At 50.6% G+C, this 23,667-nt stretch overlaps 2 protein-coding genes across 2 annotated transcripts; one reads left to right on the plus strand and one right to left on the minus strand.

Moving 5' to 3' along the window:
• Positions 1–2,410: 2,410 nt before the first annotated feature.
• Positions 2,411–6,577, plus strand: tmem88a (transmembrane protein 88 a; the record flags this gene model as incomplete). The annotated part of the gene is made up of 3 exons (XM_084473746.1): positions 2,411–2,786; positions 4,622–4,937; positions 6,281–6,577. Exons 2-3 carry the CDS (start codon positions 4,626–4,628, stop codon positions 6,575–6,577), a joined length of 609 nt encoding a protein of 202 aa, XP_084329872.1. The 5' UTR covers positions 2,411–2,786; positions 4,622–4,625.
• Positions 6,578–7,912: 1,335 nt separating this feature from the next.
• On the minus strand, positions 7,913–15,671 carry LOC311354607 (procollagen C-endopeptidase enhancer 2-like). The gene is given in 10 exon segments (XM_084474418.1): positions 7,913–8,827; positions 9,324–9,459; positions 9,461–9,492; positions 10,158–10,235; positions 10,505–10,818; positions 11,215–11,351; positions 11,921–12,045; positions 12,500–12,758; positions 13,176–13,284; positions 15,539–15,671. Coding segments are annotated over 10 exon segments (1,425 nt in total). The 5' UTR covers positions 15,643–15,671; the 3' UTR covers positions 7,913–8,696.
• Between the last annotated feature and the right edge of the window lie 7,996 nt (positions 15,672–23,667).

Consider the following 23,667-nt stretch of genomic DNA (forward strand, 5'->3'; position numbering starts at 1 on the left):
ACTTGATAATCTTTCCACATCTTTCTTCTTCAGAGCGCAGTCACATGGTGGCACAACTCAAACTATCCTTCACCTGATTCTATTCTTATCTATTTTACTATTTCCCACCAGAGGTTTCTAAAGCGCATGAGAACGTAAAAACAGTTTTGGGGGCGGGCCGTCTCATCTGGGCCCAACAGGATATCCTGCTTCCAAGGACAGGAAGAAGCTCCTTCCTCCGCCAGCCGACAAACTCTGACCGACAAAACGCTGGCATGCCTCCGGTCCGACCAGCCTGGTGGAAACCCTGACTCTGACTCACCGCTGAACGTCCTACTCTACATCACTACATGTTAACCTCTGAATGTTATCCAGTACCTACATCACAACATGTTACCCCTAACCCCTAATGTTAAACCTAACCCTAACCCTTTCCACACCCGGGGATGAGTACTTGAACCGTGGATCACAACGTTAAAACAATCACACAAAAATAAACACTCACATCACACTAACCCATAAACCAAACCCTTACCCCAAAACCATATAATACAAATCAAAACTAAACCCTGAAACCCAACGAGGTAAACTGGACCATAAAACCAAACCCCAACCCCTAAACCCTAAACCAAACCCACTGGAAACCCTCACCTTAGAACGGAAAATCAACCCCTGACACCCAACCCATGAAACTCCCTAACCCCGAGTCTAGAACAGAAAACTGAAACATCAAACCCAACATAGTGAAACCCCTAACCCTAGAACTGAAAACCAAACCCTAAAACAACCCTTAGACACCCTAACCCACCAATAGGAACCCCTAACCCCGACCCTGAAAGTAAAACCCTGAAACCCAACCCATGAAACTCCCTAACCCCAAACCTAGAACTGTGATTCAAACCCTAAAACCCAACATTGTAAAAAACCCTAACCCTAACCCCAACCATCAAACTGAAAAACATGTCCTCAGACCCCATCAAAAAGAACCGGTACCCCAACCCTAGAACCAGAAATCAAACCCTAAACCTGACCCAGAGAAACCCCTAAACCCCAACCCTAAAACTGGAATCAAAACCCTCAAACCCAGCACATAGGAACCCCTAACCCTAAAACCAAACCCTAGAACGTGAACACCAACCCTGACCCAAATACGACCCCCAACCCTTGAATCAGACCTAAAACCTAACCCAGGAATCTGTGTGAGCTGCCTGTCTATACCTACCTATCCATCAAACCCCATGACTCATCCATCCCTCTATGGGTTCAGTTCCATGAGCCCAGTTCTCTTCAACACTTTAATATTATAATATTATAATATTATAAAAACCCTATAATATAAAATATTATAATATTATAATATTATAATATACTATACATATGACGCAAAACACTAAGCAAGCCACTGAATCCTGACTGGACACTAGACCAGAGTCTGGAGTCTGTCTCCCATATCTTAACAAGTCTTCAAAACGTTCACACAGAAATGTGAGATAAATTAGTCTGGTGCTCAGTCCAGTTCTGTCATCAGTGTCCAGAGAGAACGTTCTGCCCCCCCCCCATCTCCACCCCGACCTAAACACATAAACAGAGACACCCCGATGGGACTGTGGAGAAATGCAAGAACATTTCAAAATACTAATTTCTCTCTTTGAACTGCTGTCTTATCAGCCCTGTAATGCCCTCTCCCTCCCTTTCACTCCCTCTCTCTCTCTCTCTCTCTCTCTCTCCCTCTCCTTTTCTCTCTCCCACTCTCTCTCCCTTTCTCTCTCCGTCTCCATCTCCTCCCTTCTCTCCCTCTCTCTCCCCCCCCCCTCTCTCTCTCTCTCTCTCTCTCTCTCTCTCTCTCTCTCTCTCTCTCTCCCTGTTGACCACATTTCCTCCAGCTCTGCTTCTCCTCAAAGGTTCAAAGGTCAAATTTCTGTCAGTAAAACTCTGAACACACAAATCTACTCACCCCTCACCTTGCTCTCTCTCCTCCTCACCCCTCACCCTCCCCCGCCTCACCGCTCACCCCCCCCTCCCCCCCGTCTCCCTCTGGGGAACACTGTATCACTCCCTCTCACACTCCCTCCCATTTCTCATTTTAATTAACTTCACCTTCAGTGTCGGGCGTCAAACCCGCAACATTCACGCCATCTTGGGTCACCCAACTCTGCGTTGATTCGGTGGCTGCAGACGGGAGAGAACTGCTGAATGAGGTGGTGGTCCACCAATCTATCCAAATAAACACTACTCTCTCCCTCCCTCTCCCACCCCTCCTCCCCTCCTCCCCCCCCCCTTCTCCCCCCTCAGCCACGCCGGCCTTTCCTCTGGGTCTGAGGGGGTTATCACAAGCCTCCCCCACACTCCCCCCTGCAGAAACACCAGCTTGCGCCCAGTGTGTTTCACATTAGCACCACTCTACCGCTACAGGAACCACCGCACACACACACACACACCCACACACCCACACACCCACACACACACACTCACTCACATGCCTATAGCCCTGTGTTCATCGTATGTGGGAGAGTGGCTCAGAGCAGCAGGGAGGAGAGAAGCAGCGCAGAAACCGAAGAACAACTGAACTCCTGGACGCCTTCAGAGCAGACGGCAAAATAAAAGACTTTTAATTCATTATTTCATCTTTTTTTTTTTGTAAAACATCTGAAGAGAGAATCTACGTTTTCCACACTGGGCAGAGACGGTTTTCTGAAGATATTTAGATTTTGTTTTTGTAAATCCGAGACTACGGAGGAAATATTTGTTTTGGTTTTTCTGACACGGTTTCCGTCATTCTGCTACTGAGAGGCATCCAGAACTTTACAGTAAGTAAGAAATCAACTCTAATTCACCGTAATAATACCATCATCTGAAGAATCATCACATTATGAGGAACAACACATGTTCCAGATCATTTTAAATGGATTGTTTTTACATTTATCAATCTGGACAGAAATGAATGAATAAGGTTCATCAGACCTGATCGCTGAGAATATAATCAATGTTTTCTTTATTTAAAAAAATTATAAATGATCAGCCAAACCCATTATATTATTACTATATTATTATTATATTATAGTATTTAACAGAATCAAGTTTGAGTTGTGTTGTGATGTTTTTGATTTGTTGTTGTTTTATTGACCTGGAAAAGTTTCCACGTCATAAAGCCTATTGTATGTATTGTATGTATTATAAATGTAATGTTTCTCATTCATAATTTAGTTTTTTCTAAATCAAAACTCGTTCTTGAGTCCAGGTGAGAAATTCATGTCAATGTCTTTGTCTGGTTGAGACTTCAACATTCCCACTAGCGGCAGTAGTGAGGAGGGGGGGGGGGGGGGGCGTGGTTAGTGGACGTGGTTAGTGGACGGGGTTAGTGAGCGGGGTTAGTGGACGGGGTTAGTGGACGGGGGTTAGTGGACGGGGTTAGTGGGCGTGGTTAGTGGACTGGTAGTGGGCCGGGTTAGTGGACGGGTTAGTGGACTGGAAGTGGGCGGGGTTAGTGGACGGGGTTACTGGAGGGGGTTAATGGGCGGGATTGGTGGGGATTCCTTGCAGCCGATGATTGACAGCAGAGCAGGAAAGGCTGAGTTAAACGCGGAGCGGGGCTGACTTCTTGGCAGGCTCGCGGTAATTTGAACACCCAAGGACGGGGGGGGGGGGGGGGGGGGTCCACACAAAGTCTGCTTCAATATTTAGAATAATCTAAAGCACATGTGAGACTCCGGGAGAAAAAAATATATGCTTTTCATACAAAGCTGAGAAATTTGAGCACTTCATTAAAAAAAAAGGAGGGAAAAACGAGTCGTTTTACGCATCATATACCTTCAGCGGAGCGGTTAAATGGAAACTAATTCCAAGGGAATAAAAGCGAGAGCTGGCGGTACTCGATGTGAAAACATTGTGCTCACACTCAGCGCGCCGGGAGGAATGTGTCGCGGTGCAGGCCGCTGTATTGTTATGGCGTCTAGTTACCCGACCGGCCGAGGTGGGGTCGGCCGCTTCCTTCCACTGCGTGTTGTTGAGCGTGTTGACGCTCAGACTAACCCTAAACTAAGGGTTCCCTAGTCTAAACTTTAGACCAGGGAAAGACAGAGAGAGAGATAGAGAGGAGTGAGGTGGAAGGATGAGAGATGGATAAAAGAAAGAAAGAAATGATAACGAGAGAAAATAATAATAAAAAAAAAGAAAGAAAGAATGAAAGAAAGAAAATAGAAGGAAAGACTTTAATGAAGAAAGACAGATAAACTGAAAGGAAGGAAGGAAGGAAGGAAGGAACTCAAACATGCAGTAAAATAACTTCTAAAATTAGAACAATACTTTTCGATTTTACTACTGCTGGACAGACAGAGAGAGAGAGAAAGAGAGACAGAGAGAGAGAGAAAGACAGACAGATACAGAGACTGAGAGAGAGAGAGAGAATGAGCGAGAGAGACAGACAGACTGACAGATACAGAGACTGAGAGAGAGACAGAGAGCGAGAGAGAGAGGGCGAGAGAGAGACTTGTAGACGGACAGAGAATGAAGAATAAAATACTGACGTCAGTGATGATGATGATGATGATGATGATGATGATATTGATGATGACAAAGAGGAAGACGATGCTGAGGATGACGATAACCCCCCCCTCCCCCTCCCTCCCCCCCCCCCCTCACCCAGGAGGATGAGCGTGTCCGGGAACGGCACCATGGAGAAGCCCCCGGTGTCGGAGCCCCCCCGCTCCGAGCCGGGCTCCCCCACCAACACCCTGGGGGGGTCGGGGGTGGTGGTGCCCCCGCCCTACTCCCTGGCGGGGGCCGAGGGGGAGGAGCTGGAGCTGCGGGGGTCCCTGGACTGCTGGGCCTGCTCCGTGCTGGTCACCGCCCAGAACCTGCTGGTGGCCCTGGTGAACGGGGGTCTGGCGGCGCTGGTCTTCGGGACCATCCTCACGCCCTCGCTGGTCATGGTGGTGTTCGGCTTCCTGTGTCACTCCACCGTGAGTACACACACACACGCGCGCGCGGGCGCGCGCACACACACGCACACGCATGCACATATAAACACACACATATAGCACACACACACACACGTACGCACACACACACACACACACACACACTAATGCACGCAAACAAGCGTGCAAGATTGGGGGTATTTTTAGAGCAAGAGCGAGCGAGCGCGAGAGAGAGAGAGAGAGAGACAGAGAGCGGAGGTTAAGAGAATAGGCCGGATGTGCTTGGCCACTCAGGTACTTTTCCATGTTAGGATGTGACATGTGTGCGTGTTGTGTGTGTGCGTACACTACTTGTGTGTGTGTCTCTTCCTGTACTTATGAGTGTATGTGTGAGTGTATGAGTGTTCACCCCCCTGGGTCTGTTTGTAGAGCAGCTCTGTGATTCCCGTCTCTCTGCTCGTGGTGTGGTTGTAGAGTTAGTCTGGTTCCTCAGGTCACCACGAGGACACCAGCCTCTGCTACACCAGTTTATATCAATGTAACATTATATAACCTTAGAGGGGTCTATATAGTATACATCTCAATGACATCATCTATAAGTGTCTACGCTCTACTACAACATGTGATGCTGTTGTTGTTATGTCATATACTCACCATTAAAACAATTATCTTCCAACTCACCAACTCACCATGACACCATACTGCAGTATGACTTCATATCATCAACACTCTCCTCCATACGTCACTACAGGACATCATGATATACATCACATATTAATAAGACCTTCAGCCAGACCGGGTCCTGGTCCCTCCTAACCCTTAGACCTGGTCCCTGACCCTCCTAACCCTTAGTCCTGGTCCCTGACCCTCCTAACACTTAGTCCTGGTCCCTGACCCCCCTAACTCTTAGACCTGGTCCTGGTCCTGGTCCATGACCCCCCTAACCCTAACCCCCTGGTCCTGGTCCTGGTCTGTCCTAACCCTAACCCCTGGTCCCAGTCCTGGTCCTGGTCCATCCTAACCCTAACCCCCTGGTCCCGGTCCTAGTCTGTCCTAACCCTTAGTCCTGGTCCTGGTCCTGGTCCTGGTCCCGGTCCGTCCTAACCCTTAGTCCTGGTCCTGGTCCCAGTCCTGGTCCTGGTCCCGGTCCTGGTCTGCCCTAACCCTTAGTCCTGGTTCTGGTCCTGGTCCCGGTCCCAGTCCTGGTCTGTCCTAACCCTTAGTCCTGGTCCTGGTCCCGGTCCTGGTCCATCCTAACCCTTAGTCCTGGTCCGGTCCTGGTCCGTCCTAACCCTTAGTCCTGGTCCTGGTCCCGGTCCGTCCTAACCCTTAGTCCTGGTCCCGGTCCTGGTCCGTCCTAACCCTTAGTCCTGGTCCGGTCCTAGGTCCAGCCCCACGGGACGTCTCTGTACTGCTCTGACCTTCTGGAGGACGGGGGCTGCGTGGCCCTGCTGGTGGTGGGCTTCCTGCTGCTGACCCCCCTGCTGGTGCTGGCCCTGGCCGCCTACTGCCGCCTCGCCCGCCACCTGCAGCTGGGGCTCTGCTTCGTGCCCTACAGCCGCGCCGTCTACAAGAACCTGCCCGCCGCCCGGCACCGCGGCCTGGGGGCCCGCGGCTGCTGCCGGGGCGGGCCCCCAGGGGCCGTGGGGGACCGGGAGGGGAAGGGGAGCGTCTGGGTGTGAGGAGGAGGGGGGAGGGGGGGGAGGGGGGGGAGGGAGGGAGGGAGGGAGGGGATTGAGTGAGAGGAGGAGAGGGGGAGGGAGGGAGGGAGGGGATTGAGTGAGAGGAGAGGGGGAGGGGAGAGGAGGAGGAAGGGGGGAGAGAGGGAGGGGAGGTGTGTGGTGGAGAATGGGAGAGGGAGGAGAGAGGAGGGAGGAGAGAGAGGAGAGAAGTGGAAAGGAGAGGAGGTGAGGGAGGAGGAGGAGGAGATGAGAGGAGGAGACGGGGAAGAGAGAAAGAGGGGAGGGGAACGGCTGGAAGGCGTTCAGATGAAGTTAGTCAGTTCATAAATCCTTCGGTTCGGTCGACGACCAATCAGAGAGATGTCCTTGAAGAAGGACACTTTGAAGAGACTTCGCTGCGTCAGACTCCAGCCACTGTACAGTTCATTGTAATTAATCATCTGATAATAATTGCTGTGACATTTCAGACGGGGGGCCTCATGTGGACTGGGGCCAGATGTGTTTTTACAAACCTTTTTAATAAAACTCTGCCTGTATTCACAGCTGTGTGTCGTGTTTGGACTGAAAATAAAGTCTTCCACCCTGACTACGAGCCTATTGGATTACAGAGAGAGAGAGGGGGGGGGGGAGAGGGGGAGAGGTTAGGGAGAGGAAAGGGAGGGAGAGAGAGGGGGAGGGGGGAGAGAGAGGTGAGGGGGAGGGAGAGGGGGAGAGAGGTGAGGGAGAGGAGAGAGGGAGAGGGGTGAGAGAGAAGAGAGGGAGAGAGAGGAGGAGAGAAGAGTGGGAGAGAGAGGAGAGGGGGAGGGAGAGGTGAGGGGAGAAGTGAGGCGGAGAGTGAGAGAGTGCAGGAAAGAGAGTGAGAGAGAGAGTTGTGACATCATCAGTGGCGTTTCTGTACTTCAGTATTCTTTCAGTATTTTTTCCTTCCAGTCGTGTGGTGGTAATCGGCTGTGGAACTCGAGGGTAATGTAACCTGTTTATGGTTATGATGTAAATCACACAGAATGTCACACATGTGAACTAGAGACCGTGAGGAAATGAAACATGAAATGAATAGCCACTACATAAGCCTACGGAATATAATTCATGATAGATGGAATGAATCTCATTTGCAGGACACTGCAGTCCAGTCTCCAAAATATTAATGCAAGAAGAGTAAATAATACCCTGATATTGTGTGCATATGAAGTACATCTCTTCGAGAAGGTACTGGGAGAAGATAAAGCATTGTGATATTCCCCGTGGCCACCAGAGGGAGACAGAGATCGCTGAACAGCGAGTCAGCGCGCACATTAACACATGTTCCTGATTAGCGGTAACAAACAATTTCGACCGTTAAAATACGACTTATAAATCCTTTATTTATACATAAATTACAATTAAAAGTCAGGAATGTGTTCTTACGTAAAAAAAAAGTGGTATATTCCACTGCGGTGAAGGGAAAACTGTGGGTTTTTCCAAGAACACATCTTATTTCTACAACACTGTTTCCTTTTGTTTTTTCACAATCCCTGGATTTAGTTGTTGTGAAATGTGGTGGTGGCGTGGTGGGTCCCAGAGCTTCAAATGTGGTGTTTGTGGGGTTAACAGGGCCTGGCTGTGGGTGGTGTAGGCCTGGTAGGGTTAACAGGGCCTGGCTGTGGGTGTAGACCTGGTGGTGTTAGCAGGGCCTGGCTGTGGGTGTAGGCCTGGTGGTGTTAACAGGGCCTGGCTGTGGGTGGTGTAGGCCTGGTAGGGTTAACAGGGCCTGGCTGTGGGTGTAGACCTGGTGGTGTTAGCAGGGCCTGGCTGTGGGTGTAGGCCTGGTGGTGTTAACAGGGCCTGGCTGTGGGTGGTGTAGGCATGGTGGTGTTAACAGGGCTTGGCTGTGGGTGGTGTAGGCCTGGTGGTGTTAGCAGGGCCTGGCTGTGGGTGGTGTAGGCCTCTGTGGATGGTGTAGTCCTAGTGGGTGGTGTAGTCCTAGAGGCTGGTGTAGACCAGTGCAGCCCTGGTTAACAGGGCTGCTGGCCGGGGGCTGGTCAGCAGGTTGTGGCTGGTGTAGTCTTAGTGGCCTGGTTAACAGGGCTGCTGGCCGGGGGCTAGTCAGCAGGTTGTGGCTGGTGTAGTCTTAGTGGCCTGGTTAACAGGGCTGCTTGCCGAGGCTGGTCAGCAGGTTGCCGTGGGGGGTCTTGTAGAGGGCGGTGAAGGCGCCGTGGCTCAGGGTCCCCCGGCCGTCCTCGTCCACGCCCCCCATCAGGATGTACTCCGCCCCTGAGGGAGGACCCAGCGTCAGCTCACACAGCGTCAGCTCACACAGCGCGGGGTTTGTGTTCAGAGAGAGAGGCTCAAAGGCAGCCCGGCCTGTTAGCATAGCATCCCGGTGTGTAAACACAGCCTCCTAGCAGGTTAGCATAGCCTCCTCGGGGTGTAAACATAGCATTCCGGCCTGTTAGCATAGCCTCCTTGGGGTGTAAACACAGCCCACTAGAATGTTAGGATAGCCTTTGGCCATGTTAGCTTAGCCTCCTAGCGCGTTAGGGTAGCCTCTGGCCATGTTAGCATAGCCTCCTAGCGTGTTAGAATAGCCTCCTGGAGCGTAAGCATAGCCTCCTAGCATGTTAGCATAGCCTCCTAGCACGCTAGCATTCCCTTAACCCGTTAGCATAGCCCCCTGGAGTGTTAGCATGCCCTCCTAGCATGTTAGCATAGCCTCCTGGTGTGTTAGCATGCCCTCCTAGCTGTGTTAGCCCTCGCGGCGCGGCCGTACCTTTCCTCAGCACGGGGCACTTCCTGCACTGCGCCACCATCTTGACGGTGCGGGCGGCGCCCTCGGTGACGGACAGACGGCCCTCCTTGTAGGTCTTGATGAGCGTCACGCTCACGTGCACGGAGCCGCGGGGCCCCCGGGGTCAGGGCCGTCACCTTCCCCGTCAGCACTGGAGGAGGAGGAGGAGGAGGAAGAGGAGGAGGAGGAGGAAGAGGAGGAGGAGGAAGAAGAGGAGGAAGAGGAGGGTGAGGAGGGGGAGGTGGAGGAGAGGGAGGAGGAGTAGCTACAACTTTACATTTACATTCAGGGCGTTCGGCAAATGCTTTTATCCAAAGTGACTTACAATAAGTCCATTTGTCGTAAGAAAGAGAAACAACAATATATGGCGGTACAGTAAGGATGTTCATAGAACCAAGTGCCAAGCACTAACAATCGCTAGGTTAACCCATTCCCCGTGTGCAACAAAGATAGCTAGGATAAGATGCTACACAATGCTGAGTACTATTTTTAAGTGCAAGGATGTACAACATTCAATAAGCATGTTGTGACTACAAGTTATTGGAGCCACTAAAATGTAATTGGAGTAACTACACAAGTTCTACACAGGCACGTCACTTAATAACTGTGTAGCAAACGGTCTGTAGAGTTTCTTTAGTTTAGTTCATGGTTAATGCAAGTAACATCTCAGACGTGTGACATCACTGCCTTTAGATGAAATGATTGGTTGGACCACGGTGGCTTGGAATTTGCTTGGCTGATATTATTAAATCGGTCGGAAGTGGATTGGTTGTGCAGTGATGTCTCTCGCCGTTGATTGGCCGAGGAGGGACTCACCAAATTCGCTGGCGCAGTAGCTGGTCTTGATGGTTCCGTCCCTCTTACAGGCCTTCGCACACAGCGGGTTCCCCAGCACTAGGACAGAGAACAGACACACGGTTCTTATGGCGGACGTGGAACCGGGTTCTTATGGACATGGAACCGGGTTCTTATGGACATGGAACTGGGTTTTTATGGTCGTGGAACTGGCTCCACACTCTGAGACCGACGCTCTCTCCTCACCAGCAGTCATATCAGACCGTAATAAACAGACATGAGAAAATGACCTCTACTATACTACACATTCCAAGAGAGAAGACACACACACAGAGACACACAGACACACACACACAGTCCCCCCATACCAGGTCTCTTTCCGTTCCCAGGTCTGGTGGCTCCATTCTGACCCGGAGTGACCCTTCCCCGGCTCCTGGGGGGCTTCTGGTCCTTGGGTTTCATGGTGGTGGTGGTGGTGGTGGTGGTGGTGGTGGTGGTTGTGGTGGTGGTGGTGGGGGCGCGGGTGGTGGTCGTCCTGGTAACGGGCCTGTCCAGCCTGGGGGCGGAGTCGAAGGTGGTGCCGCGGGGGACGGTGGTGTAGCTCGCCAGGAAGCCATCGGAGGTCACGCTGAGGTCAGACACAAACTGGACCAGCAGCACGTTGCCGTTGGAAACCAGCGGCCTGAGGAGGGGAGGGGGGAGGAGAGGAGGAGGAGGAGAAAGTAGGGGAGGAGGAGTGGAGACGAGTCGAGAGGAGAGGAAAGGAGAGGAGAGGGAGGAGGAGGAGAGGAGAGGAGAGGGCAGGATAGGAGAGGAGGGAGGAGAGAGGAGAGAGAGAGAGAAGGAGGGGAGAGGAGAGGAGGAGGAGAGAAGAGAGGGGAGGAGAGAGGATAGGAGGAGAGGAGGAGGGGAGGAGAAGAGAGGAGAGGAGGAGGAGAGGAGAGAAGGGGAGAGGGAGAGAGAGGAGAGGAGGTGAGGGGAGGATGAGCTAGAGATAAGAGGCAGGTTATTTTGAACAGGGTTGCACAGAGATCTGACGTGTCCTCAGAGGAGGACCTGTCACTGGTTCAGTACTCACTCAGGAGCTCTGTCGCCGCAGAACTTCCCGATCAGTCGGGAGTCGTCTCTCTCCCCGCCGTTGAAGAACGCCACGTAGTCAAAGCGGCAGTAGGTGTCAGCCTCCAGCAGGAACTTATCAAACTTCACCATGATCACCTGACACACACACACACACGCACACACACGTAGGTACACATGTACAATCAAACACGAGCACTGCTTTTACAACCTAACCTTTGTTTCTGCTTTGTTTGAAGCTACTGTTATACGTGTGTCATTATGTGTTAGGCCCTTAGTGCTCTAACCCTCCCAGGAAGGAGGGATTTCTCTTCTGAGATCCTCCTCAAGGTTCCTTCCCTGCGTTTGGGTTTAGATATACCCTTAAGTCCTTTGAGGACTTAAGGGTACGCACTTATTGTATGTTGTACGTTCTGGCACTTAAAAATAGTACTTAGCATTGTGTAGCATCTTATCCTAGCTATCTCTGTTGTATACGGGGAATGGGTTAACCTAGTGATAGTTAGTGCTTGGCACTTGGTTCTATGAACATCCTTACTGTACCGACAGCCATATATTGTTGTTTGTCTTCTTCTGACAAATGTACTTATTGTAAATGGCTTTGGATAAAAGCGTCTGCTAAATGGACAGCTGACTGGACTTGGACTGGACACAGACAGAGGGTGCGACTGGGAGAAGAGGTAACGGTTGAGGTGTGGGCTGGGTACCATGCCCGGGTCCACGGTGATGAGCCAGGAGCAGCTGGTCCCGGCTGGGTACTTATTCATGGGCCAGCCAGGCGTGGTGATCTCTCCCTGCGCCTTGGTGATCTTCCCCCCGCAGAACTGTTCCTCTGTACAGGAGAGAGCAGCCACAGTACTCAGGGTAGGACTCGTTAAGGTGAGGACTCGTTCAGGTGAGGACTCGTTAAGGTGAGGACTCGTTAAGGTTAGGACTCGTTAAGGTGAGGACTCGTTAAGGTTAGGACTCGCTAAGGTGGACATTCGCGTTCATTCGCGGACTCGGGGAGTGTTTAGGGAGTGTTGATAGTACAATTCTTGTTAACAAAGTGAGAGGTACGGACCGGCAAGCAATATTAGTAATAACTAGTAATATTGATAACATTACTGAAATCCCTATCGATCGGCATCGGCTACAGATATCTCCTGATTATTTTAGGCTAAGCCCTAGTAGAAATATTACACATTGAGACCTTGGTCCTCAAAATGATATGAAATATATTTCTTTGAACTTGTGGCGGCAATAACGCCCTCCCATACTGAGATACTGCGCTACCTTGTTCTTACCGTTAGCGGTGGGCGCGACGCCGCTGAAGTAGCCGACGAAGCCGCGGCCCTGGTTGCCCTCGTCGGAGACCATCTCCAGCATCATGGTGTTGCTGGTGGAGATCAGCGCGCCCGGCCGGAACGTTCCGCAGAAGCGGCCCAGCTTCTGCACCATGTTGGAGTGGCCGTTGTACGCGTCCAGGTAGTCGTAGCGACAGAGGGAGTCCGCCTCCATGTCCATCACGCGGAACGTCAGCATCACCACGTTGCCTTCGGGGACCTGGGAAAATTTCCGTTTTCACATTTTAGGGGATTTTGCTGAAGCTTTTTGTCCAAAGCGACTTAGAACTTTCACTCACACATTCACAAGTCAACCCCCGCAGGGCGACAGCCAGCTCGTCGGGAGCAGTCAGTTGTGAGGCGTCTTGCTCAGGGACACCTCGAGCCGGGGATCGAACTAGCAACCTTTCGGTTACATATCAACCCGGCTCTAGCTGCTGAGCTGAGCCGAACTCCTGCACATCGTGAAGCAGATGTGAAGGCAGGGGACCCCAGGGGGGGCGGACCCCAGGAGGGGGCGGACCCCAGGAGGGGGCGGACCCCAGGGGGGGCGGACCCCAGGAGGGGGCGGACCCCAGGAGGGGGCGGACCCCAGAGACACGGGGCAGCAGGGGGCGGAGCACCCTAGGGGACCCACCGTGATGCGCCAGGTGCACTTGCTGTTGGGCTTGTAGTAGCTGGGGAAGTCTTCACTGCCCACGAAGCCGGAGTCCGACACCAGGTCGCCGCCGCAGTTGAAGACCGGCCTGGAGAGCGGAGGTCAAAGGTCAGAGGACAACAGAAACCTGCATCAACTTCCAGGGTACCAAGACGTTAAGTTGTGGTCGGGTTCTGCTAGTTTGGGTTTTTGTGGTACCGATTGAAAACCCATCAACAAATAGCCTAGGAAAAAGGGATCATTTCCAGATAGGCCTACATTCCTGACAACGTCGCAAATAACTAATTACTAAATCACTGCAATGACTTGAAGAATTCTAAGAATATTGCAACACTCAGCAGAAAGTAATTTAAAGTATTTCACAAGAGTGTTTCTGGGAAAGGAGATGGATGAGTGGAATTACTGGAACTTTCCACAGCTTCTGGTCTGGCTAACTTCATCCCGGTCTGGCTAACGCATCCCTAGGTCTTCCAACGTGGGTCAAAATACCCTCAAATATCCCACAGTAAGCTGCAATTCCTCCACTATTACCTCATAGTCGTTACACAGTTTAATGCGGTAATGAAGTCTTGTTTACTCTGAGTCTCAAGGAGGCCCCATGGACAGGAAACAGGCTATTGTAAGTAACAGATCGCTTGCCAAAAGACATCCCTCAGAGAGTTTTCAGTGTAAATGCTGTCCTCCCACCTAAGGCTGGAGGGTAAAACAGGACGTGGGTCATGAGTTAGTGTCTAGTATCTCACTGGATTAGAAAGCTTGTGGTGCAATACTCAGTTCAGTTTCAGTGTCTTATCTCTACATCTAACTGAGGTATTTATGGTGCTGTGGGAGATGATCTTAACGTATCATTAGAGCCACTGTCGGCTTGGGGAGGACAGAGAGACGAGAAGCAGTAAATCAGAGGCTGTGGTTCAGACAACTGAGGCTTGATGAGTGTCTATGCAGACCAACTCGGGCCCTCCTGCGAAAAAACGCTCACTAACTGAAACAGCAGAAAGGAGAAATGCACTTGGCCCGTTTGATTCCAAGGAAATCAGTCATGAAGCACGATTCGAAGAATCTTTGCTGCTCCTCCAATTTTGATCTCCGGCACATTGTCAGTGGTTGATGTAGAAATGTTGGGAGCGATCAGAAAGCTCTGGAACAAATCCAGTCCTCAGGCACAATCCTCAGGCACAAACAAACGTTTCTTTCCTAGAAAAATACTTCTCAACCAGAGTAAAGGATAAATAATTATAATCTTCCCCTCGCAGCCAAGAGGTTCAGAGCCAGGAGAGCGGACCCCACAGGCAGAATAACATCTGGAAACATCTGGGTCAACTCTGAGTCACGGCAGACAGAGCCTGACTCGCTCAGTGGCTCCAAGAACAACAGCAGGACGGCAGCGACCGCAATACGGACCGGGGGGGGACAGACACACAGACAGACACGCAGACACACAGATGGACAGGCAGACGCTTATCAGATGTAAACACTGAGAGGATGTGAGTGGGTTTCTTAGTGTGTGTTTGTGTGTGGATGTTTTTTGGTTGTGTGTATGAGTGTGGTGTATTAGTTTGTGTGTGTGAGGGGGTCTGTTAGTGTGTGTGTGTGTGTGTGTGTGTGTGGCGTGCAGTTGTGTCTGGGAATGTTTTTTGGTTGTGTGTATGTGTGTAGTGTGTTAGTTTGTGTGTGTGAGGGGGTCTGTTAGTGTGTGTGTGTGTGTGATGTGTAGTTGTGTGTAGTTGTGTGTGTCGTGGGGGATGGTGATCTGTCGTCTTTATCATTATCGTTTTATCATGGTACGTTTATTAACTCTTCACTATTTATCAACTAGCAGACCAAAGTCACACAGAGCGTCTACAGAGGTCACTAATGAGCAGGTAGGGGTTAGGGTTAGGGGTTAGGGTTAGGGTTAGAGGTTAGTCTTAGGGTTAGGGGTTAGGGTTAGGGTTAGGGGTTAGCCTTAGGGTTAGGGTTATGGGTTAGGGTGAGGGATAGGGTTAGGGTGAGGGTTATGGGTTAGGGTTATGGGTTAGGGTGAGGGTTAGGGTTATGGTTAGGGTTATGGGTTAGGGTGAGGGTGAGGGTGAGGGTGAGGGTTATGGGTTAGGGTTATGGGTTAGGGTGAGGGTTAGGGTTATGGTTAGGGTTATGGGTTAGGGTGAGGGTGAGGGTGAGGGTGAGGGTGAGGGTGAGGGTTAGGGCGAGGGTTAGGGGGCATCTTGTTCAGTTGTTTAGTGTACCGGTACACTATGCTACAGTAACCCTCCTCATCTCACCCCCTAAGGCGCTGCGATCGGCTTGAGAAGACGTCTGAGTGCCATGCATCGAGGTTCTTATAAAGCAGCAGAGGTCCTCACCTGGTGAAGTTGGTCTGCTGGGCCCGGGCCGCAGACAGGAGCCAGCCAGCGCTGAGGTACAGCAGGAAGGAGCTGGCCGTCCACACACAGCCGGGGAGATCCATGATGCAGCGTCCTCAGCGAGCTACAGCGCACTGGAGAAGAGAGGAGACGCAGGGAGACGGAGGGGAGACGCAGGGGGACGGAGGGAGGGGCGGAGGAGGGAGGGAGGAGAGGAGAGGAAGGTTTCTGGAGAGGGCGGAGAGAGGGAGAGAGAGAGAGAGAGCGAGAGAGGGAGAGAGGGAGAGAGCTGTAGACGTTGGTGAAAGTTCTAGATAGTGGTTAGGAACGGTTTAGGGAGGAGGGACGGAGAGAGGGAAGTGAGTAGGAGTTTGAGAGAGGGGGTAATGTTGTGGGAAGAGAGGGACCGAGAGAGAGGGATCCTAACCACTCACTGCACACAGTAGGGGTGAGGCAATGGGGGGGTGATGCAGGCCAGGGGGGGCCGGGGGTCGGTGAAGAAAGGTATGATTAACGCCAGATGGCTTCCCTCCCCCATAACAACCCTGGACCCAGGGCCAGCCAGAGGGGCATCCAGGGAGAGAGCGGGTCTGAGAAGACATTAAGGCCCTGTCTCATTTCTCCCCCCTTAAAACTTCCACTTGGTTTGGAGTGCCCTCAACGGTAAATCTTACACTTCGTTTTAAGCCTGCATCGGACCTCACTACGTTTTGAGGGTTGATTATAAGGGCAAAATAGCACTCCCCCTTGCTCCCTACAGTAATGGGACACCCTACCCCTACACGAGAACGTGCAAAATCTAGGGTTAGGGCAAAAATCTAGGGCTAGGGGGAGGTATTGGGACGGGGCCTTAATCTCCTCCAGAGTGATCGTTATTCTCTGGTCTGGAGGCATTCCTCCAGCGTGAGGACATTTCACAATGTGGCGGATCATTACGGCAACACTCGGGTATTTCGACTGTTTACGGATGCTTTCGGTGTGTCAGGCTGGGGGGTGACGGTGGGTAGGGCTGGGGGGTGACGGTGTGTCAGGCTGGGGGGTGACGGGTGTGTCAGGCTGGGGGGTGACGGTGTGTCAGGCTGGGGGGTGACGGTGGGTCGGGCTGGGGGGTGACGGTGGGTCGGGCTGGGGGGTGACGGTGGGCCGGGCTGGGGGGTGATGGTGTGTCGGGCTGGGGGGTGACGGTGGGTCGGGCTGGGGGGTGACGGTGGGTCAGGCTGGGGGGTGACGGTGGGCCGGGGAGGCGGGGGTGAAGGTGTGTCGGGGCCGGGGGGGCTGACGCGTGTGCAGGTGGAGAGCAGCGCCAGGAGGCTGCAGGGATGAAGCCCAACATGTCAGGACCGCGTCGCCCCCGCATTCCTCCAGAATAAACTCATAAAGCAACAACAGCAGATACTCATGTTTCACTGTAATCCGAACCCTAGTGAACACAAACCCACAAACCCACAAACCCCGGAGAGACGTAAACAGTGAAGGGGAACCACTCTCAAGCACCAGAACGTTTTTAGTACCTCTTACGTATTTATTGTACGTTGTACGTCCTGGCACTTAAAAATAGTACTTATTGTATGTTGTACGTCCTGGAAGTTAAAAATAGTACTTATTGTATGTTGTACGTCCTGGAAGTTAAAAATAGTACTTATTGTATGTTGTACGTCCTGGCACTTAAAAATAGTACTTAGCATTGTGTAACGTCTTATCCTAGCTATCTCTGTTGTATACAGGGAATGGATTAACCTAGTGATAGTTACATCCTTATATACATCTATTGTTGTTTCTCTTTCTTCTGACAAATGGACTTATTGTGAGTCACTCTGGATGAAGCGTCTGAGGTCAGTGGTTCGGTGTATTCTCCCTCTGGGACCTGACTCTGTGCTGATGACTCGTCTGCTGACCGGAACAGCTGGAGATGTACGCAGAGAGGAAAACCACAGCTGGAGTGTTGGATCACAGAGACAGTGGAGGTCTGGAGGTCTGTCTGCTCAGGAGAGGGGTCTGCAGGATTTCACATGTTTTTGGAATATTCATATTTTATGTGCTTAAGACACAAAGGCTGCTGCCTGCAGACTTAATAGTATTTTAGATAATGTTAAAGAATGAGCATATAATCACTTTTCATTATTGAGAAGAATGTATTGTCATTTTTGAGACAAAAAATCGGTTTTGAAGATTTGTCTAAACTGCTTGAAAGTTAATCAAATAACATCATTGAGATACGATAATACAGTCAAATAAAAAGAGTCCAACAGATTTAAAGTATTGTACGTGATTGTGCATTAGATCAGATTATTAATGTCAGACGTGCCAACCAGTCTGAACCGGACGGTCTGATCAGATATAGCAGGAATGTAGGGGGGGGGCTCCTGGGGGGGGGTCTGACCTTTCCACCGACGGGGAACCGGACGTTAACGGCCCCCGGTTCTGCTGCCCAAACCCCGGAGAGACGGAGTCACACATTCCTCTCAAACATTCATCTGAGGAAACAGTGAGTGTGTGTGTGTGTGTGTGTGGGGGGGGGGGGTGGGGGGTAGATTGATTGTGTTTGTGTGTGTGGGGGGTGTGTGTGTGTGTGTGTGTGTGTGTGTGTGTGTGTGTGTGTGTGTGTGTGTGTGTGAGCGTTAAGAAGAAAACTGAACAGAGCCTATCCACAGAGCAGCGTAGAGGACGGCTGTGGTTGCGTCAGACCGGCTCCCAGAGAGGATATTCTAGAGTGAGGCGCCACCCCCCAGGCCTCCAGGGGGCAGGAGTGAGTCGCTATAGCAGGCAGAGTGGACCGTACCATCTGCAGAAGTGATGAAACCATAGACATGTGATGAAACCCATCTTACTCATGGACATATAATTATAGCAGGCAGGGTGGACCGTACCATCTGCAGATGGGAGGGGACACATCTACTGTGAACGTTATTCTCCTCCTCTCTCTCCTCGCATTCTTTGTGGCCGCGATGCTGTCTCAGATGTCAGCAGGGAGGTTGTGAAGATTGAACGTGTAAGAGTAACAATTAAACAACATGAACTACATTCTGACAGCTGAAATGACGGATCTGTATAATCAGGCACGACAGCCCCGAACTACGACAGGGATCAGCCCTTGTTTAGACTAGCGGCTGTTGTTATAAAACGCTGCAAGTTTAGGCTTTAGTTTAGTGAGGTGAAGAAATGCCTTGCTTTCCGGTGATGAATAATAATCTATGGTAGGTAGTCCGGCATTCCCCTCTAGAGAGGACAGTTATTATTGTGGTACAGTAGTACTAGGGCCAATTACTTACATACTTACACTAATAAAAACAGCAGCGGTGGCGACACCTGGCGGGCGTCTGGTGTCACTGCGATGAGTCACCTCAGGGGGCGGGGCTTAGACCCTGCTGCTAAGAGCATCTAACACATCACGACTATCTGTTACTGTACGACCTAACACGGTTTACACCACTGCCCTTGTATTACTGTATAGTCAAATTTCAACGCAACACGTAATACCATCTTTTCTCTTCCGTGTTTGAAGGACCTGCAATCTGTCGGCTTCACCGGAAGGTGGCATCATGGCGACATGACGGGTCACATATCGATCACGAAGTCATTCAGCAACAGTGAAATCACCAAAGTGTGACGAGATACGTTAATGTTTTGAACATTGTTCATGCTGATTTTGTGTATCTCACTCATATACCTTACCTTAACTTACCTACCTGTGTGCGTTTGTGTATACGTATGTGCACACACACAATGTACACAAAAGAAATCACACGTTCAAAGTATTTTTTTTCCAATATACATATATTTCATGATGTTCATCAATATAGTAACACATTGATAGATTTACACTACAGTTATTTTATGTACTTCTGTTTTTCAATTAAATTTCCACTCATTTACACAGACGCAAAATCCTTGACGTTCTAATCCCATATCAAATGACAGCACAATAAATCTATCGATATAAAACCAAAAGATAAACTAATAACAAAGTAAAGTCTGGACTGAGCACATTGCCCGCGGCCCCTAGGCCCGTCCCTCCTGATAGGCCCAGGGGCCGGGGCCAATGCGGGCCCCTAGCCCCGCCAGTCCCTAAGGAAAATAAAACAGCCGCTTCTCCGGAAGAAAATAATACAAATGTTTTTTTCTATCGGTATTCATATAGGAGACGGAAGCGACCGTGGAACACAAACCACAGAATCACTCGGAGCGTTCTGGACGAAGGTTGAGATTCTCTGTTCCCTTCGCCGTCGTCTCGCTAACGAACCGCTCTGTTCTCGGGGTTCACCGTCAGTGCTTTTACACAAACAGATCACGGAACGTGGGGCAAAGAAAAGTCATATGTGGGCGTTCGTTTTTTTTTTTCTCATAATTTCTTTAAAAATAAAAGTTGATTTCTAGAACATTGTATCTTGAGTGCCGACCCTCTCCGAGGAATCAGTGACTCAAAAGGGTCCCTCCTTAGGCTGCGTCTCCGCCATGAGGGGCTATGTCATACTCCCTCCCCCCCCCCCCCCCCCCCCCCCCCACCCCTCTGTGCTTTCAAACCAAGCTCCCAATGTCAACCTCATCCTCTGAGCTAACATCGCCCCCCATGATTTAAACACAGCCTTTATCGAGATCTCTGATCCGTTTACCCGGAGAAGACGACAACACGCTACAACCTTCAGCACAACGTCCTGTTTCCCTTTCCCGCCAAAAAAACAACTTGAACTAAACAAAACGACAAAACAAGTGCTGTTGTGTTCGAATACGCACACTTCTCCTCTCACAGCCTGACGACACACCGAACGAAAAACCGAAAAAAGTAGGACGACCGCAAAGAGAAGGATTTTCCGCGTCATCACGGCGACCGCGCGAATGTCGCTCGTGGACTGACGGACGTACGGAGACACACGGCGGTCCTACCCCAATCCGTAGGGACGCTAAGGTCTGATTCCACTGGGCTGTTCCCTCCGTGTAGGAACTGGAACATGTTATATACTTTTATATATATATATATATCTTTATATATATATTCATACCAGCAAAATCAAACGGTACAGTTTTGCCTTTTTGAGCTGAATCTTTTGTTAGCTTGGTAATAACCTGAAGAGCTGGGCTCCCCGGTGCCACTAAACCCCGGTACAACACCACACGATACACATGTTTTTGCAGCTGTTTTTGTAGTTTTTTTTTCTTCTAGTTTTTAATCTAACATCTAAGAGTTAAAAGTCACACACGTCTTTTGATTTGAAAACACTCGCGAGCACTATGGAGACACGGAACAGAAGAAGAGTTGTGCTATTATCGGGTACAGGATCTCGTTAGACGCGCTAACGAGGACCACCAGACATCCTCGCTCCCCGGGAGTCTTTTATCGTTTGGGTTTCACCTTGCATATGTCAAAAGGGCACGTTGAACTACCGTCTGCGTGACATGTCGCCTGTAAGGGTTAGAGGGGCTGGTCGAGGTTTTCTCTACGTTAAGATCTCTCTTATGTTGAGGGGAATCTTCAAAAGTATCATTATTGTATTCTTTATATTCTTGAGAGTTTCCCTTTGACTTGTTTTTGATGGCAAATGGCAGCATAAGCATAAAAAAATCTGGTCTTTGGTTAAAAATAGCGATAACGATCCTCACCCAGAGAGAGGCGGAGCCCCGGTCCGTCTGTCCGTCAGGCCTCTAAGCTCGGCCCCTCCCCCTCCCCCTCCCCCGGCTACTTAGGTTGCCATGGAAACAAACACGCCCTTAGGGGTTAAGCAGCCTAATCTGTCGGGATAAACCGGGGATATTCCCAAAGGCAGGTGGAGCTACAACTACTGAACACACAGCCACACACACACACACACACACACACACACATACACACGCACGCAGGTACACACACACACACACACACACACACACACACACACACACACACACACACACACACACACACACCACAGAGGTGTGTGCTTTTCAGCCCGTAGACAGAAGGAGCAGTGGATAGAGAGAGTGGTGAGTCTGGCAGTACGCAGGCTGGGGCTCCCCACTTCGTTCAGCGAGATGTCAGCAGGGAACCCCCCCTTCGTACTCTGGTTCAGTGAATATGTGTGAGGCCTTAGGAAAAGTTCGGAAAATCTATAACGAAGAGTGTCCCCCCCTACTGTCCTCCTGGCAGGTCAGACGGAGGGGTCGGACCCCCCCTCCCCTCTCACGAGGTCAGGGTGACTGGAGCAGTACGGGGGTCCACTAACAGAAATAAGTGCAACCTAAAGGATAACGGGTCTCTCTCCCCAGATACTTGGCAGTGAATAACGCGCGGAGCTCAGTTACAAAAACCCAGCAGACGCCGCGACAGAGCGCCGCGGACGGACCGCCCCTCTGCGGCGGCGTCCGCCTCACATAAAAATATACTATTATATAAATATAATCTATCGTACATAAAAAAGAAAAAAAAAAAAGGCCTTGACTATTGGGAGTAAAACTGAGAGAGAGACGCAACGCGAAAGCAAAGAAAACAAGAGTCACCGAGCGCTCTTAAAGCCGGTCGGCCAGAAGGCTCCTCCTACGCTCACACACGTTCACCGGAACCGCTCTCTGGATCCCAGGCAGCAGGGTTCTGCTGCCGGTTCTGCAGCCAGACGTCAGAACCGGTGAGTCCCTGCGCCTCTTAATTGCCGGCCGGGCTGAATGGGCTGGGGGTTGTTTTGTTAAGTGTGGCCCCCGCCGGCTGAGGGCCTCTCAGCAGCGGGGCCTTGAAACAGAAGCGCCATCAAAAACAAGCTTTCTCTTTTGTGCGTTTGAAACCGGTTCCCGGGTTACATTGTGTATAGGACGGTGACGTCGGCACTCCTCTGATATAAGAGCTTCAAGGGGTCTGAAGCAGAGGCTACTGCTAGCGTCGAGCGCTAACCCCGACGACACACTCTCTGTTCTACGGTTAAGTTGAGTCTTACTTACGTTATTTTTTTTTTATATCTTCTATGGTATTTACGACATCATAGTATACGTGTTTATGGTAACATATCATATACATATATATTACAAAAAGAAAGCATCGTAGATATGATCAAATTAAAACCCAATTGAAATACCAAAAGTCTAACCCTTACAGCTAAAAGAATGATTGTATTTTATGCGTCTATTAGGACATTGTGACATGGGCTTTGAATCGTACGGTAGTTCTTTTAAAGATACTTACATGTGCTACATTATGAGCATTTGCACTAGACTGCAATGAAGGAATGTTTTCGAAATAAGACACTAAGAAAAAACGTTACAAAATAAACATCTACAGACATTGGTCCAAGAACTATGGCAGTTTCTTTTCTGAAATCGTCAAGAGAGAAAAATGCATGCAGACCGGGTGTGGGTTCATAAAAAATGAAGGTGAAGATGAATAGAAATATTGATCACAGAGAATATCGACACCCATTAGTGATAACGATGAGCATGTCGTTGGAATGGTCTAGGACAGTGACATCACGGAACGTCTTACATTTCATTGGTCCAGAAGATGTTTTTTCTACGACTGCGTGTTTTTTACGGATTAGCGTGAGATGTTTCTACCACAACGTCGACGGGGAACGTCTTCACGTTTCGTTCCTAGACCATGACGGGGGAATATAGGGGAACGCTGACGACCTGCTCGGCGCTCGCTTGGGAAAAACCGCAAGCCGCACCGGACCGCTGGGGGGGGGGGCGGGGGGGGGCGTGCGAGACGCACGGCGGTCCGGGCGCGCGGGGGCGCGGTCACATGCTGCGCCCTCGCTACACGGGCTGACACCGAAGCATACAGAGAAATGAATACAAAACTTAAAAAGTACAAAAAAGCACTCGCACGCACACACACCTACAAAAAACAGTATATATATATATATGTATATATCAGAATAAAACTCTACAAAGAACTATATATTTCAGTCACAGATAACGCCGTCGTCGTTCCTCTCCTAGCGCCGCGGACCGCAGTGTTTGCTCGGCAGGACGGCGAATAGAAAAGCCGCTGAGCCTAGAAAGGAGACGGGGGGCCACAGACTCACAGGACAAATACCACAGGGGTCCAGAGGCGAGGTGGTGGGGGGCCGCGGGGCCCCGGCGGGGGCGGGGGGGGGCATATCGAGACCAATCAGGGTGGGGGGCAGAGGGGGAGAGGGGAAGAATTAGAAACTAAACTCATCACCAGTGGT

Source organism: Micromesistius poutassou, assembly GCF_964030765.1.
Source record: "Micromesistius poutassou genome assembly, chromosome: 10".
Taxonomy (NCBI): Eukaryota; Metazoa; Chordata; class Actinopteri; order Gadiformes; family Gadidae; genus Micromesistius; species Micromesistius poutassou.